Source organism: Denticeps clupeoides, chromosome 9 (assembly GCF_900700375.1).
Source record: "Denticeps clupeoides chromosome 9, fDenClu1.1, whole genome shotgun sequence".
Taxonomy (NCBI): domain Eukaryota; kingdom Metazoa; phylum Chordata; class Actinopteri; order Clupeiformes; family Denticipitidae; genus Denticeps; species Denticeps clupeoides.
Window position 1 is genome coordinate 22,768,292 of NC_041715.1, and position 12,237 is coordinate 22,780,528.

Sequence of the window (12,237 nt, forward strand, 5' to 3'; positions counted from 1 at the left end):
TTGTGAAGAAAGAAATGCTTACAAACTGCCAAATAGAATTAGTCTATAAAATTTGAAGGATCCTTATAAACCATCACATTGGCTTTCAGTTTGCTCAACATAGTTTTTTTGTGATAATGAAGAAAAACAGGCCATGCAGTGAGAGCCCAGCATAAGCAGAGCTGTACAGCGCACAGGAATGGGATGGAAATGGGCGACAGAAGAGAATAAATAAGAAAACTGCCTAAATGTTACACTGGTTTACTATGACAGTAACCATATATATTCAAATATCCACTCTGGTTTAAGATAATATCCAGTTGGCTGTTGTTTGGTTATGCAGCTGATAAATCTCCAATGCAGGACCAACCAAGCATTCAAAATGAATAAGGGCCTATCTGGAACTGTAGGTCTGGTTACAGTTACCTGCGTAGTGAAGGAAACCAAACCCCCCATTTCCATCACGTTCCTGCACGTCCCATACATGTGCACTGCACAGCTCTGCTTACGCCGGACTCCCTCACCATAGTTACGGTTGCTTTAATGTTTCATAAAATGTTGCTGTTCATAAACACCCTGCAGCACTTCTGTCTATAGATGGATTCTAATAAGAGAAATGACTGAAAATTGCAAGTATTATTACTCATAACCAACACATTCATAAATGCTACATCTTTGTGGTTTTAAATGGCAAAAAGAAACTAGTCATGTAACTTTCAGGACACGGTCAGTTCCAGAGAGATATAAGGAGACTGTGTTTTTCATGATACTGCTTGTTTTGAAGGTCATCATTATGCAGGTAATCTAATACCCCACCTAACTGCGTCACATAGCTCCTAGCACAGCGCCCCCCTGCTTCCCGTGCTGGACACCTACACCGATCAGGCCAGGAAGACAGAAACAGACCCCAAACAGACCCCATACACTCCTACTGGAGGATTACCATCCACCAAATGCTCACTGAAAAAGGCCAAATGCTTGCATCTGTGCTTCATGCCTAATCTGTCCACCCCTTCTGCCACTCTCTATCTCTGCCTTTTCCCTGGCTGCAGTTGGGAGGGCTCAACTCATGGGCCTAGTGATGATTATGCCTGTCTTGCCTGTATTTGTTATCTGGGCTGAGGCCAGGATCATACAGTCATGTATTCTGCAGTTATGATGTCATATTGTAACCCTCATCCACAAAACACCTACGTGCATCAGGATGTTGGCGCAGGTTCCAGTTCGTGTGTCTCCTGGTCATGTGTCTGATGACGCAGCGCTCTGATGGGACTCGTCTCTGTCCTCCCTCACTGGGAGATGAAGCATGCATCACTCCTCCTGTACAACTGGTGGTGTGTGTGTGCTGCTATCGCTTCCTGGTACAGTTTATAGAGAGAGCGAGATGAGTGTGTGTGTGTGAGAAATATGAATCAACTCCAACACCACCGCTAACTTGACAAATAGAAAGTCACATGTGCACCGGCCACAGTGACGCCAGTTGTGACACACAAGTCCCCAACTGAAGAAAAGTGGATTTTGTTACACTCAAATCATTCACCAAAGCCTGACAGATATGAGCCGTGTTGTATTATCTCATAATTAGCTTTATCTATATGTATATTAATGGGTGTGGGAGCTTTTCTAATTAGTCTCTGTTGTAATCTTAGCGAACTTCCTGTTTCTTTGGAAGACACTGCCAGCTCCCTGGTTGCTCTGTTTGCTGCACAGCATGTTGGATGCCATCACTTCCTTGTGACGTACAAGCTGACCTGGGCCTTGGCAGAATGTGTCAGCCTGTGCAGATCCTCATGATCACATGACCATGTCTGCGCCACCCCCCCAATATCATGAATAATGGTGCAGACCAATATCATGCTCTGGGTTCAGACATTACTGAGGGCATCAACACGTGACGTACATCAACTCCAGACATGCTGGCTGGTATTTCTGCATGCTCCTCTGACAGTTCGTGTATTTATTTGGTATTGAGCAGTTCATCTCAATGGGCTTTGACAGGCCCTACACTTTCAGCCTTTCTTCACACAAGGAAGAACTCCATAAAAAAAGGTAGAAACCTTGTGAAGGAGTGAGTGAGAGTGGTACACCCTTCCAGGTATGTTTAGGAGAAATGTTGGTATTAACAAGTCCAACAGCCACCCAGCATCAGCTGTTCATGTTAACATGGTGGTTATTAATTCTATTAGACCTTTATTCATTTACGACGTCACGGGGACAAGGAAAGTAAGAAGAGCATGGAGAAGAACACAGATGCATGGCTGAAGGTCCGTTAGACAGGTGATATGTCTTGAGACACACAGACAGAGTAGTGAGTAGTGAGTAGTGTGAAAAGAGTTTAAGCCTCTTATCATCTGAGCATGTGAGCTCTGAGCTCAGCAGTCTGGACCTACCTGAAAAAAGCTGTTTATTTGCTCTTTTCAGTAAGCAGGAGAGCAGAACTCATCCATGGCTGGGCTTTTATTCAGAGCAGATTGGTCGGTTTTAGAATAAGTTTAGCCCAAGATCAGGGTTGGACTGCTCATAAACCCACATTCAGCCATGAATAAAACTTCAGGGAAGTGAGGAATATCTAAATGAGGTTACTACAGACACACAGAACCAGTTGCCTCCATGTTGAAGAACGTTTGCAGTGTTGTATCTTGGTTTTAATAGTGAACAGTGAACACACATTGACAACATGCAGCTCTTAATGAAGCTCATAGAGATGTTCAGTGAAAACTGAATACAAAGCGTTGTGATCTTCATTGCAAGATGGTCCCACTCAACACCTGCTGGTGAACTATATCTAAAAACTTAATTCTGGGACCGATGCACTTTGCACTTGATCCTAGTTGCTGGAGCAAACCATTGCTGGAGCTCCATCAGTTATAATCATAACAAGGAGGTATTGTCTTCAGACAAAGTGGAGAATGTCTTTGCCTCTGGTCTCTAATCTAGTCCATTTATTGCAAAAAAAATGAGTACTTCATCTAATGTCTCTGTGGTTGCTGTGGCTTTTCTTCAAAAAGAGTCACTAGTGGATACCAGTCCCAGACCTGCAAGAGCTTTTCTTCCTAAGCAGTTGGTCCAGCACATGGCTGAACATGACTGACCCTGAGATGACTGTGACCTGGAGCAGCAGTGTCGCTCTCTCTGCTTTATCTGTATTGCGTCAGCAGGCCAGCTGAGCTCCTCCCTGGACCCCCGCCAGTAGACAGCTGGGAGCAGAAAAGCATTATGGGACGTTTCATGGCGTGGAGAAGTGATGGATGAACTGTGGGTGCATGATGGGATATGCTTCTGAAATCTACTGGTCCTCCAGCTGTGTTTTTGGTGCAGACCCACTGGCCTGGATATTAATCCACCTCTAGGAACTGAGTATGTGTGTGTAGTTTTTTTTCAGTATTTGTAGCTACGTGAAGAAGAAAGGGGGGAAACGAAATAAAAGGAAAATGTAAAAACATTTTATTCAAACAACACAAAAGAATTTAGTTACCAAATTCTGGAGCAGATCAGCAGTTTAGGCAAAAAAAACATTTTGCTGAAATTCTTGTATCACCACACATGCAGTCACATGTCACATCTCAGGTTCTTTCATTCTGGTGTGGTCTGCAGAAAGAAAAAGCAACATGAACTGCCCTGATGGTGCTGTCCAGGCATTTTGGAGCAGTTGGCTGCAGATCATCTTCCAAAATCTTCCATATTGATCAGCATTTTTTAAGCCATCCATGCATATGTATATGTGGATGGGAGTTCCAGCATGTGTGCGTTACGTATTGTGTGCTTGGCCTGTGCTATCACCACTGTTTGCAGATGGTTATTGGGAGCGTTGCTGACGTAGGAACTCACAAGGTGGAACAGTGGCTGCCAGAGCCGATAAACACAGCCAGCTAATAACCAACCAATGAAGAATAGCCCTTTTATGCTCTCGTTTACTGCCTTCACTGTGACTTCACAGCAGTACATCACACAGGAGAACTCATGATTAGTCACAGTGACCAGCACTCCCACTAACCTCTGGACAATAGGAGCGATGATGATGACGATGATAAGCTACACGAGACATCTTAAGCAGTAGCACTAACCCAGCCCTCTGTGTGTCTAATGTGGAACCATCGCCACTTGAGATGTACATGGTCTGAGCCTATTTCTGACACTGACACACAAGCACCACAAAGGCTCAGTATGCAGGGCGCCTTTCTTCAAAAGGCCTGGTGGCGCAGTACGCTTCCACAAACAGGCCTTATAAGATCAGATCCCTGCTCATTTCATGAACAGATCACCGTGAGCTGTTCTGGTGACCTAGCGAGTAAGGAAACCGTGGGGTGCAGGTTCCACTGAGCCCCCAAACACTGCTCCCCAGGCGCCTGTCATGGTGCCCACTGCTCACTAAGGGTGATGGTTAAAAGTAGAGGACACATTTCGTTGTGTGCACTGTGTGCTGTGTTGCAGTGTCTTACAATGACAATCACCTCACTTCCATAAATGGCTAACAGCGGTGACGCTGTGACGCAGGAGCCAGGGGGGAACTTTGCTGGCCACTCACTGTTACCCAGGCTTACTTCACACCAAGGCCACTCAAAATGAAGGTTTCACTGTCCAAACACTAAAACTTCTCCCACCAGATATCAAAACAAAATGTGATGGACAGTTCACAATATCCACTCACTTTTTAATGAAATGTAGAAGAGTGGATGAGGAGAAGTGAATGAAACCTCTAGCAGTTCATCTGTTCATGAAATGAGCAGGGATCTGATCTTATAAGGCCTGTTTGTGGAAGCGTACTGCGCCACCAGGCCTTTTTAAGGGAGAACATTCCAGAGCAGAGATTAGCTCAGCCAGGTCCTCTAGTTTTCCCTGCAGGACCAGGCGGAGAAGCTCTGACTTGCAGATCAGTCCAGATCAAGTCCATGAGGAGCAGCAGAGCATATTCAAACATTAAAGCAAGCTGCCGTGCAGGCTGATCGGTCAATATAATACAGGAGACAAACAGAGGCAGCGTGGAGAGGGACAGATGCCAGCTGGAGCGCTGGAGAGGGGCGGAGTCCATGGGAGGTGAGCTGCGGTGACCTTGGTGTCATCACTTTGTCTGATTTTACTGAGTAAAGATTAACAAGCTGCATGGGATGACCTGGATTTTCATTCTCATCTTTCATCTGTCTTCTTCTTCTTTGTTTGTGGTTGAGGTTTTCTGTGCCATCTCCGCTGTTCAACGTCATGGTTCTGTCCTTATTCTCTCGCTGACATGTCACCAGTACTCAGCATGCACCATCAAGCTTCACACACGTATTATTTCCTTAGTGGTTTGTTCCGCAGAGTGCAGCCTTGCGCGTACTGTCACGGCCATGTCCCTTCTCCTTCTGCAGTAGAATAGGAAGACACAGCATGAAGAACACATGCAAGATGAGAAGCGAGGTGAGTTGCAGTGCATAATCAGGTTATGAGTTCATATTTTAATATACGTCCCAACGCTAGAGCAAAAACAGTAGCAGCAGTAACAGCTTGAGTGGAAACATCACGTGGTGACACGTCTCTGGCACTGACGTCATCGCCTTCATCTCCGAGCAACCTCTCCACCAGCACGCGCGTCACCGCGCGGTTGCCGGGCAACGTGGGCCTCGCGCTCTCGCGGCCCGCTCCAGGCTCTGACGCGCGAGTGACGTTAATGACGCGGACGGGGAAGGGGCGGAGTCGCGGCGCAGCTTTTCCCGCAGACGCGCGGACCTTCTCATTTCATCAGGAAGGAGCTGAAGTCCTACAGGTCGCGCCATGGTGGTCCTGAGAGAGGCCAGACCCCTCCAGGTCGGATTCTACGAGATCATTCGCACCCTGGGGAAAGGGAACTTCGCGGTGGTCAAGCTGGCCAGGCACAAGGTCACCAAGACGCAGGTGAGCAGGGGGGAACATCTGGGGGGCTTCTCTGTCTTTTCTGGTTCAGAAACGGGAAAGGCTTCAATAAGACCCGTTTTCCCACCATTCTGAAGGTGGCTATCAAAATCATCGATAAGACCCGGCTGAACTCCTCAAACCTGGAGAAGATCTACAGAGAGGTGCAGATCATGAAGCTGCTGAACCACCCGCACATTATCAAGCTGTACCAGGTGGGATTTTTCAGTGTGTGTGGTGTGTGTGTAGTGTGTGTGAGAGAGAGAGAGAAAGAAACGGTGAGCCAGGCCAGGTAGAGACCGGGTGCAATGTGTGCCCAGCGTCACGTGAATCCCATCGCGAGGCTGCAGAGGTTTTAAGACGCCGGAATCGGATTGGACCGGGAACGCCTTCGGGCACCTGTCAGCGTTTTGGAGCTTTTTCTCTTGTTTGTGGATTACTGGCTGGGATTGTGAAAGTGTTCCAACAACCAAAATCCTGGAGAACTCATTAGCTCATAAAAACGGTCAGATGCAGACCTGTGGGCATGGAAAGCTGCGTGGAATAATCCGGCTCGCTGCTTTCCAGCCCCTGGCCTGGGGTGGAGATCAGAGGAAAATGTGAATCCGGAGACCTGTGACCTGCCAGTTTCTCTTTTCCACACAGCTTATGCAATCAGCTCCTCTTTCATGTCTTTTTTTCCCCCTGTCCACAGTGGAAGTCATAAGACATTCTTGTCCTTAACTTCCCTCCTCTCATCTGACAGCCCAGCATTCAGCCCACTTTCTAACCAGGTCGGGATCCACCACGAGAAGCCAGCGTCTGTTCCAAATATCGTTTTCCCCCGAACTCTCACCCAGTAACGTCACACCGGCTTGTGCATGGTCTAGAGTTACCACTTCCTACAGAGCTCTTCTGGGAAGAGAGAAGAACATTGTGTTTACATCCAGGCCGCCTGAGACATTTAGGGGGAGGAAAGATCAAATAAAAAGTGTGAAAGTTTGTCTCTGTGTGTCTATTTGTGCATCATGGAGAGGAACGGGTCTTTATATGTATTGTGGAATATGAGAAAATATTCAGAAAGTAACTGTTATGAAAGCTTATTGTTTTCTTTTGCGTTTCAGGTTATGGAGACTAAGGACATGTTATATATCGTCACAGAATATGCAAAAAATGGAGAGATGTTTGGTGAGTGCAAAAGTATGACCCGAGGAGGGCAGTAGCGAGTTGGACCGTCTCGGAAGGCGGGGCCAAGTCTGGAGACATGACCTTAATGAAAACCATCCTCCCTCCATCCGCACAGACTACCTCACGAGCAATGGTCGCATGACAGAAGATGAAGCCCGAAGGAAGTTCTGGCAGATCCTGACGGCGGTGGACTACTGCCACCGTCACCACATCGTCCACCGGGACCTGAAGACTGAGAACCTGCTGCTTGATGCTAATATGAATATAAAGCTGGCAGGTGGGCAGACTGTGAATTTTTATTCATTCATTATCAGTTTATTAAAACACGGAATATGAAGAATGGAAACAATATGTAAATAATATCTCTCTTTCACAGACTTTGGCTTTGGGAACTTCTACAATGCTGGTGAGCCTCTTTCCACCTGGTGCGGCAGTCCACCATACGCAGCCCCAGAAGTCTTTGAAGGGAAGGAGTATGAAGGGCCACAGCTGGACATCTGGGTATGAACCTTCATACCATCTATCACCTGGAATCTTGCTGTGTCCCGAGCCGCTTTTAATCCCCTCTTCTGCTGTGGTCTTCAGAGCCTTGGCGTGGTTCTGTATGTGCTGGTCTGTGGCTCGCTGCCATTTGATGGTGCCACCTTGCCGGCTCTCCGCCAGCGAGTGATGGAAGGCCGTTTCCGGATCCCCTTCTTCATGTCACAAGGTACACCGCACTCAGATTCCTTCCAGGACTTCCCTTTTTGTTCTGTGCTGAATGGTTCTTATTCTACTTTTCCAGACTGTGAAAACTTGATCCGTAAGATGCTGGTGGTGGACCCCACCAAGAGAATCACCATGGCCCAGATCAAGCAGCACCGCTGGATGCTGGCTGACCCCATGGCCCCCCGTCACGCACTGTCCGTGTCCCTCACAGACTACAACTCCAACCTTGGAGACTATAGTGAGCCTGTGCTGAGCATCATGCAGACCCTGGGCATCGACAGGCAGAAGACGGTGGAGGTGAGACTGTGTGAGAAGGCTCCTGGTGATACATTTCCTCTGTATCCTGGTCCAGGCATCAGGCTAACTTCAAAATACATGTTTTTTTAATCCAGTCGCTCCAGAGTAGTAGCTACAACCACTTCTCTGCCATCTACTATCTGCTGCTTGAGAGGGTGAAGGAGTATCGTAGCCAGCAGATCACACTCCACTGTGGGACCTGGGGCCAGAGACCCAGAAGCTTGTCTGATGCCACCAGCCAAGAAGTGAGTATCACCCTGTTCAGACTGGTTTCAATGTGGTAATGCAGCATGTACCAAATGTTTATATCGACATGTTCTAAATATGGGATCTGGTCTATGGTCAGGTGATGATTGAATCCTCCAAGAGCTTCAGATCGACTTTCCCCAGTCCGGCAAAGAAGGTCCCTTCTGAAATGGAGTGTGACCAGGGTGGCCTATTTCAGGTATGCCAGTCCCCTTCCTCTTCTGCAGACGTGGCCCTCATATTGTCACGTCAGGGCGCCTCTTGGATTTCAGGCTGCATTTCGTATTTCGTATTTCGCACTTATGCACTCCCATGCCTTCTAACATCACGCTGTCATGATCTGCAGCGGGTGGTCTGCCCAGTGGAAGCCAACTTGACTGGGCTGCTCTGGAGCCGTTCCATCTCCCCCAACAGTCTGCTGGAGACCACCATCAGCGAGGAGGTTCGGCCTCCTGACCTGGATGAGGAAGACTGTTTGGCCTCTGTCACTCCTCCACATCTTCCAAGCACTGCTTCCAGAAGACACACCCTGGCTGAGGTGTCCGCCCGCTTCCACCAGTGCAACCCTCCCTGTGAGTAGCGCTGTGTTGGAGAGGGATGAAGATGAAGAAAATCCGGTTTCTCATTCTATTTATCTCATCTTCAGGCATCGTTGTGTCGTCCGTCAGTCCGTCAGACGGCGCCGCCTCAGACAGCTGCCTCAAGTCCTCCTCCGATCCCCACCCAAGCCTCTCCACGCCCGCAGTGGGACTCTCTACTCTGCTGCTTTCTGGAGGCTGCTCAGAAGCCCTGGTTCCCACTCCAGCCCCCCTCGCCCTTTCTTCCACCCTGCTCCTCCAGAACCAGGGCACCCTCCTGGCCGCCAGCTTTCAGGAGGGCCGACGAGCCTCAGATACGTCCCTCACTCAAGGTCAGAAGGTGGTTTATAAGCATGTCACCAGCGTCCCCCTCTCTTCCATGAATTTCAGCTGAGCCTGTACCCCTTCACACTCCTCCAGGCCTGAAGGCGTTCCGTCAGCAGCTGAGGAAGAACACGCGCACCAAAGGGCTGCTGGGGCTCAACAAGATCAAGGGTCTTGCCCGCCAGGTCTGCCCCCCGACATCCTGCCCCAGGGGCAGCCGAGGGTCCCTGGTCCCCTCCATGTGTGCCCCGTCGAGTCTACCGAGCTCCGGCAGCACACGGGAGCGGCGCAGCATGCTGGAGGAAGTGCTTCACCAGCAGAGGTTGGAGGACTTCACCATCCCTTCGGAATGTCCAGTTTTTAGCATTTCTTGTGTCACTGATGAGAAATAATTCGGTTGTCCTGTCTTACAGGATGCTCCAGATCCAGCACCAGTCCCAAGCACAGGTGCTGCCTCAGTCAGTCTTGCAGGGGTCATCCCAGCAGCCCATCCTCTTCCTCTCGCAGCCTCAGCAACACCCTGCATCTCCTCCTCGCCCCAGTAATGTCTTTGCCCCCTCCACCCTGCTTCCTGAACCTGCGGGCCACGCCCCACTCCTCCTGCCCCACTGGCCAGCCCACCTGGCAGCAGCCCATGGACTCATCTACCCCTCGTCTTCATCCCTGTCCCCGGTGGCTTCAGCTGCCTACCTCCTGGAAGCCCAGCTCCATATTAGCCAGCACCCAGTCCGCATTATGGCCTATCCCCACCGGCCCATCCAGACCCAGGGACAACCGTCTTTCCTGCCACATCAGGGGATTCTCACCAGCCCAGGTGTGGAACCTGAGCTCCTGGACCTGGGACGTGCTGGAAAGCAGCGACAGCTGAACAGCTGTGTGATGGTTAAATAATGGAGAACTGGACATGGAGAAACAGAAGGTGATGTATTATAAAAAATCTCACCACTGGAGAAGAGCTGTTAATGGTTCTGAACGCAAACAGCTTTTGTAATCCAGAGGAGACCATGAAGGTGGATACACATTTTTTTTTACCGAAAGCAAAGCTAAAAACAGGTCCAACTGGCTGAAACTGAACAATGTGAACACACCCCAGTATCCATAGTGGTTTATATGAGCATCTGAGTAAACAGAAGAAGCAATAACCAAACTGTCTGTGAGGTTTTCCACCCAGATTCTCCAACAAGCAAGACTGAAAAAGCTGATCTCCTCGTGTCAGAGTGGCGACTGGCTTTAGGATTATTTAAGAAGCATGAGAACAGGACATTCACGTCTTCCTAATTATCAATGTCATTTTTGTGCTCTCAAGGCCCCCAATTACTTTTTAATAGATGAAGTTGTGACATGGATTGGTTTTTACATTTCCAATTCAGAAAGTGTATATTGTTTTTTCATCTCACTACCTCTTCCTCTCCCGGTTAACATGTAGTCAGAGTTACACACTAAGCCAGGTTCCTTCTACTTATTATGACACTGAAGAAACAAAAAAAATATGCTTCTCTATGCTGCTTCAGCAGTTTATATGTGTTTAATGCTTTCTAGTTGAGAGAAGGAAAAAAAACTGCAATATTTCACATTGAAATGTTGAGGGCATAGGAATAAGAATGTTGGTTTTATTTTATACATACAGTATAATGACACACTAGCTATGTAAAATACAAATTCTTATTTTCACATAGATGCTGAAAATAATGGCTCCTTCTCGCTGATTAATGTAGACATACATTATGATATTTAATTCTGGAAAAAAACCCACATTGAGCAATAATTCATTTTTTCTGAAACTTCACCCTTTATTTTGCAAGCTTTCACATTCCCACAGAGATAGATCGATTCCTCTTAACATTTTTCCTGCCATCATATTTTAATAAATGTGGGTCAGCAGGCAAATTGATTTCTATTCAGTGTATTTGAAATGAATTGAATATTATGTTAATGTCTGTAATTCTGGACAATCATATGTTCGATTCATTTCTCAGCACCAGTTGCCTTTGCATTCTGGTTGATTAGTGACATTAGTGTATGCCAAAGACAAATTCCACAAGCTAACCAGTTACCCTGTAGCACCCAATTGTAGCTATTTACAGCAAAACCAGAGTGTGAAAGCTGCTTTTGGGATGTTTCTAGAAATCTGCCATGCTTCTCTTCCGTGGACCACAGCAGTATTTTAATGCATAAAAAAAAATACAAATTATTGTTACATGCTGATGCTGAATATTGCCGTAATAATGTCATAGCAATAGATCCTTTGGCTGGATTGTGCAATAGTTTATGAAACCTGCTAGGTGCTAGAAATTAGATTTCAGCTGTGTATGGTGTATGACTTGGTATCATATTTATTTGTATTTTATTTGGTATCTGATTTCAACTGTAAGCTGATTGTTTTTTCTAATCCTCATATCAAGAACAAGATGAAGACAGTGTTGAATGAATGTTCTTTTTTTCTCAGTCCTGCTTCTTTGCATTTTGATTGCACTCAACAAACAACACTTGTGCCTTTTTCTGAACAAATCCTATGACGTGGAAGTAAAAAACATGTTGCTTTCAGTGCAGGATTTAGGACCTTGGGGGAGAAAAAAAAAGTGTAATCCAGACAATAATTTTAAAATTAAAACACCTTTCATTTACTTTTGCTGATAAAAGATGCACTTTAATCGAATTCTTCTGTGTCTCGGGTTGCATTCAGCTGATGTAACCATTAAAAACTATACGCAATTTGTTCCATTTTTTATTACTGTTCCTGGATATTCTTGCTTGTTCGTATGGATGAGAACATTTTGTATACAGATGTGAAAGTGAATTAGAGAATTGTTTGCATTGCTATTTATTTGAATAAAATTGACTTCTGAACAATTCTGAGGCCTGTCTTTGTACGATGCAGAAACGTCTTTTTGGAATGATTATTTAAAGTAAACTAAATGAACCAAATCTTAACAGAGGGATTCCTCACTTCACCCCTCTCTGCTGAATGTCTTCCTGTCATTTGCCCCGGGTCCTATGGAACTGGCTGTCGTACATTCCACAGTGAATCAATATTTAGTCAATTATTCTCATTCAATTCAAAATGTATTGGTCC

At 46.7% G+C, this 12,237-nt stretch overlaps 1 protein-coding gene across 4 annotated transcripts; it reads left to right on the forward strand.

Moving 5' to 3' along the window:
* Positions 1–4,785: 4,785 nt before the first annotated feature.
* Positions 4,786–12,014, forward strand: sik1 (salt-inducible kinase 1). Of its 4 annotated transcripts, none has more exons than XM_028992037.1 (14): positions 4,786–5,013; positions 5,145–5,847; positions 5,943–6,059; positions 6,948–7,011; positions 7,127–7,288; positions 7,388–7,512; positions 7,597–7,720; positions 7,796–8,016; positions 8,112–8,261; positions 8,363–8,461; positions 8,609–8,834; positions 8,909–9,172; positions 9,261–9,486; positions 9,578–12,014. In XM_028992037.1, the coding sequence occupies exons 2-14, from the start codon at positions 5,728–5,730 to the stop codon at positions 10,053–10,055; spliced, it is 2,376 nt and encodes a 791-aa protein (XP_028847870.1). In that variant the 5' UTR covers positions 4,786–5,013; positions 5,145–5,727; the 3' UTR covers positions 10,056–12,014. The 4 variants fall into 4 exon arrangements, with proteins under 4 accessions (XP_028847870.1, XP_028847872.1, XP_028847873.1 ...); XM_028992039.1 differs by having other exon boundaries at positions 5,214–5,847; XM_028992040.1 differs by having other exon boundaries at positions 5,325–5,847.
* The last annotated feature ends 223 nt before the right edge of the window (positions 12,015–12,237 follow it).

What these genes read in the sequence shown, in the direction of transcription:
- sik1 (XM_028992037.1), top strand. Translation starts at nt 5,728, where the DNA reads ATGGTGGTCCTGAGAGAGGCCAGACCCCTCCAGGTCGGATTCTACGAG. An exon ending in TATGAATATAAAGCTGGCAG is followed by an intron (nt 7,289 to 7,387) that starts GTGGGCAGACTG and finishes TCTCTTTCACAG; the next exon opens with ACTTTGGCTTTGGGAACTTC. An exon ending in CTGATGCCACCAGCCAAGAA is followed by an intron (nt 8,262 to 8,362) that starts GTGAGTATCACC and finishes GTCTATGGTCAG; the next exon opens with GTGATGATTGAATCCTCCAA.